Source organism: Rutidosis leptorrhynchoides, chromosome 9, assembly GCF_046630445.1.
Source record: "Rutidosis leptorrhynchoides isolate AG116_Rl617_1_P2 chromosome 9, CSIRO_AGI_Rlap_v1, whole genome shotgun sequence".
NCBI classification, from domain to species: Eukaryota; Viridiplantae; Streptophyta; class Magnoliopsida; order Asterales; family Asteraceae; genus Rutidosis; species Rutidosis leptorrhynchoides.
The window spans coordinates 207,982,962-207,988,066 of NC_092341.1; the positions used below are offsets into that span (position 1 = coordinate 207,982,962).

The 5,105-nt window shown below is 38.8% G+C and overlaps 1 protein-coding gene across 1 annotated transcript; it reads right to left on the reverse strand.

Moving 5' to 3' along the window:
* Window positions 1-1,213: 1,213 nt before the first annotated feature.
* LOC139868512 (uncharacterized mitochondrial protein AtMg00810-like) lies at window positions 1,214-1,945 on the reverse strand. The gene is made up of 2 exons (XM_071856851.1): window positions 1,834-1,945; window positions 1,214-1,725 (listed from the first exon to the last, which is right to left on the reverse strand). Exons 1-2 carry the CDS (start codon window positions 1,943-1,945, stop codon window positions 1,214-1,216), a joined length of 624 nt encoding a protein of 207 aa, XP_071712952.1.
* Window positions 1,946-5,105: the final 3,160 nt, after the last annotated feature.

Here is a 5,105-nt window from a genome sequence, read left to right on the forward strand (position 1 = left end):
TAGCGGTCACCAACAACAACGAGAGACGCCAACTATCGTCGTCAGCCACCAGTAGCCGCCAGACAGTCCCTAATAACAAGATGTGGTCGTTACCACTGATTGCCGCCACCTACAGCCACTAGCAACCATTCATGACTGCCCGCAACCGCCAACTACCCACAGTAGCCGCCGACGGCGGCCTTATCAGCAGAGTTATTGGGTTTCAACACACAAACACAAATCAACCATCGGCCAACCATCTTGTACCCCACCCAAAACCAAGCAGAAATCCGGCCAAGGAGAAAGTAGGGTTTCGCAAGGAAACTCATCGCCTACAACCCCAAAAGAACTAGAAGATGGCAGTGAAGGGCGGATGCCGAAAATGACGAAGCAAACACACCCTTCGAAAGGACGTAATAACCAGAAAGAAAACCCTGAAACACTTACCAAAACCAAGATTTCGTGAGTAGCCACACGAAATCGCCACCTAGATGCCGGAAATGTGACTAGAAAATTGAGCGAGTCAGTCACTTCGCCGGAGAAAGGAGGAGCAGCAGGTTGACATTTATTCAGACATAAAGCATTAAAAGCCGAACCACCGACGAGATGCTGGTGGTCGGAAAGGAGATCTGGGAGAGATTACAAGGTGGTGATGGTTTAAACAAGAAAAGAAGCAGGAGGCGGCTTAAAGAGTTGGTGCAAAATTAGGGAGATGAAGAGTAGTGAACGTACGGAGAGGAAGTTTTTGAGGGAGAGTGGAGTAAAATATGATCCAGTTCTATGTTGGTAGTTTTAAACTGTATACTCAAGAAATCTCATTGGCACTTTATTATCACAAAGAGTCTTGTTTCTCTTTGATTGTACATGTTATTATGATATAAGCCGATCCTTTTCCATTAGAATGATATGGTATTTTATAAGTATATATCTTAGTCACCAAGCCAAGAGAATCCTAAAGCAAATATAATTACATATCAATATCAGATTTAATTACATTACTTTCATTATTGGAGTGTAACTAAGTATGTCGATAGCACTCCCCCGCAGTCTTAGCGATCGGAGGAATAATGCAAAGACTAGATCTGAAATCATCAAATAATAAACGAGGCAATCCTTTGGTGAAAATATCAGCTATTTGAAAACGAGTAGGCACATGTAATACGTGAACTTGACCATGGGGAACTTCTCACGAGCAAAATGAATATCTAACTCAATGAGTTAAGGACATTGAAGCTCACATTATCACAAAACACCAAAGTTTCTTTAGGGATAGGACATTGAAGTTGCTAGGAGATAGGACATTGAAGTCACCGGAGAAGTAGATGGCACTCACATTATCACAAAACACCAAAGTTGCTTTGGAGATAGGACATTGAATCTCTAACAATAGATTTTGAAGCCAACAACCTTCGGTGACAACATAAGCAACAACCCTGTATTCAGCTTCAGTAGTTGATCTAGAAATGGTTGGCTGGTGTTTTGAATTGTCACCCAAATAAACGCAATAACGCGAGGTAGAACGACGAGTATCCGGATAACCGTCCCAATCCACGTCAGTATAAGCCACACGAGCATGAGAACGAGTTCTAGTAATATGGAATCCAAGTGCAACAGTTCCTTGGATATACACGATAAAACTTTCGAGGGCATGTATATGAACATCCATTGGAGCGTGAATGTGTAAAAAATTTTTTCGCACTGCATAGGATATATCCGGTCGAGTTAAAGTGAGATATTGGAGAGCGCCTGCATGGCTTCAATATAATGTTGGATTATGATACGGTTTCCATTTTGAAGAACTAATCTTTCCTTGAGTGTCGACAGGAGTTGAAACAGGATTGCAAAACTTCATACCAGCACGAGCAACCATTTCTTTGGTATAAACTTGTTGACTTAAAAACAACCCATGCACATTGCGCTTAACAGGAATACCAAGACTATAAGGTAACGGTCCGAGATCTTTCATTGCAAACTCACGAGCATATAATGAAATAATATGAAAGCGTAAGGATGTCGAAGATGAGTAAGTATTATATCATCAACATAGAACAGTATGTAAGCGCCATCTTTGCCGTTATGATAAATGAATAATGAGTGATCAAATTGACCATTTATGAATCTAATTGTGGAAGCAAATCCATAAACCTTTGATACCAAGCTCTTGAAGCCCGTTTAAAACCATAAAGAGACTTCTTCAACAAACAAACATGATTAAAGTATGTTTTACTTCGAAATCCTACTGGTTGATACATGTAAACCGTCTCGGATAAATTTCCATGCAAGAAGGCATTTTTGACATCTAACTGGTAAATATCCCATGATTTAGAGACCACAATACTATGAACCGTAGGAATAGTTGTGGCTTAACTACCAGTCTGAAAGTTTCATGACAATCAATACCAAGTTGTTAAGGTCCTAATGATGCGCATGACTGCACATCAGTTGCATAAGGTTTTAATGATGCACATTTATACCCATTGGTTGCGCAAGGTAAACATAGTGCCACTAAGACTGTACGAGTAAAGTAAAAAAGTATTCGACGTTGGTGCTGAAACACAAAGGACAATGTAGCAGGTTGGCATAATCCAAACACTGTATAACGGCTAGATAAGGACAGCAGGCGGTAGGGAGACAACACTATGATAATGGAAGTACCTTTCGCAACTTTATAGAATAAAAGGATAAGAACAAAACAATATGGTACTAATATGTCCTTTTATCCCCTTACATGGCACTAAGGGACAAAAGTTCACATGTATAATAGACATAACTCGGGATAAAACGTGGAGGCATTCCACCAAAACTATTCTAAAAAGTGTTATCTTCTCAACAAAAGTTGATGATACACATAATAATTCGTAGCATTGAAACACATCTTTTCCATAGCTTCATGATGTTCCGTCTGAAACTTAGTCGGCATAATGGTCCGGGAATGCATTCTCCCGGACATGCTTAGGCAAACCGACTAAAAGAAGATTCAAGTGCACATCCGGGAAGGAACATACCGGATAAAATCCAGCCGTGACTTCATATAAGCCCATTCTTACCCTGGCAGGTGCGCCAGCTACCGGTATAAATCACCCGAAAAAGTACACTGACCATCCGACATTCTCTATAAGTATAACACAAATAAAAATACAAACTGGCTGCAATCTTACCCGAATAAAAGAATACCGTGAAGAAACATTTCGAATAAGCATCAGGTAAAGCCTTTTTTACCTAACCAAGGGTTAGGCGTCATCCGTCACATCACAGTTGGAACATACACTTGGTTCCGGAACAAGCACTTGGTCCCAGAACAAGCACTTGGTCTCGGAACACACGGTTGGTCCTGGTGCAGATGCACAAATGGGTTATATTCCACATTAACCCACGAATCTAGGGAAAGTTTGTTAGGATTTGTTCGTTATACCAATGGAACAGATGCCATGTCAGCCCTCGAATCTGGTGAAGTTTGTTATGACCATGAAAGGGACATGTGCCACGTCATCATTCCCTCAAACCTCCTATAATTACACCCACAAGGTCATTCGTTAGAGAATACCGGATGCATTAATCAAAAATCTTACTGTAGCATTATCCAGCTGAAAATACAACTCCGATAGAGATTCCGGTTGATATCGGAGCTAATGTTTACCTAAGATATTAACTTATCCGATCCAATCGAGTAAGGTTAATCATATCGTTTATTTTTCATCCTTGGAATCCAGATTTCAAATTGGGGTTTGCACAGTTAGTGGAGTTATAACATTTGATCAATTCTTTTTCAAAAACTAAGCACTCAAGTATAAATCTACAATCCGACCAATTACAATTTATGTTCGATCACAATTCAGGATCATCATAAAGGATATTAACAATCTAATCTAACCCGCACGACCGAAATAATAACTTCGCACTTTTACGGTTTCAGTTAACGTTCTCATAACATAAACCCTAACACCGTCCCTGAGCCATCAATTTCGGCTAACCCGAATGATGATGGGTCATGTTTAACCACCCTTTTTGAGATCATCATCTCATACTAGGGTTACTCACGGTGCTTCGGACCGGAGAGTTTGTAACAACCCGACTTTTTTCGTTTACTATCGTTAATTCTCCTTTAAGTATTTAACGGTGATTACTTAGATTTGTGTGTTTAATAGAATTAAATACATACTTATTAGAGGAATGTTTGAATTAATATGTTATATTAATTTACGAACTTATTTCGGTTAGCAAAATAACTAGAAACGTTACGATTACGTTTATCATCTAGACTGCTTTTCAGTTTACGGAACTCAGAAAAATGACACAATAATTATTTACGATAATTATTGACTTTAAGAATATTATTTTTAATTTATTATTTATTTAATGAATTAAACTCGGTGATTGCAATTCAACGACTAGTTAATATTCCGGAGACCCGATACGATTAACGGCAACGAAACGGACCACGCGCATTCAAGTAAATTAGCAAAACGAGCCCAGGACACCCCTATAGGGCCCCATCGACCGAACCCACCATCACCACCCCTTTAATGGACTTAATTTGTGTAGTGGGTCACTAGTTAGTGTGAATTAGGGCCTAATCCAAAGTATTTAAAGCTAGGGAAACCCACAAACCCTTATTTTCTTTTTTCTTGGCCGATTTTTTTCCCTCTCCCCCTCTCTTTGTGTCGTCGACCACCACCACCCAAGAACACCATCAAAAATCAAAAATTGGTAGAAACCTTGTGCATCAAAGTTGTTCTACGCATCGTTCTACGTCTAGTATTTTCATTTAATTGATCATTTAAGGTATAACTAATAACCCTAATTTCATTAATTCAGTTTTTTGTTCAATTACATAGTGTAATCAAGTCTAGTGCTCAATTAATGGTGATTGATGTTGTTAATTGTTGATTGATTGCGTAATTAACGTTGTTTGTTCGAAAAATGTATTTGTTTATTGATGATCTGATTTAATTGACATGATATCTGACTTTTTAATATGTTTAATTAGAAAGATATCGAAAAGTTATTAATTTTAGACTCCGATTTTGCGTGATTTCGTTATCGTATACTCAAGATATGCTTAATCGAAGTTTTCGTTAGGGTTTGCATGATATCCGAATTTTCTGAGTTACATGCTTTGTGTTTTA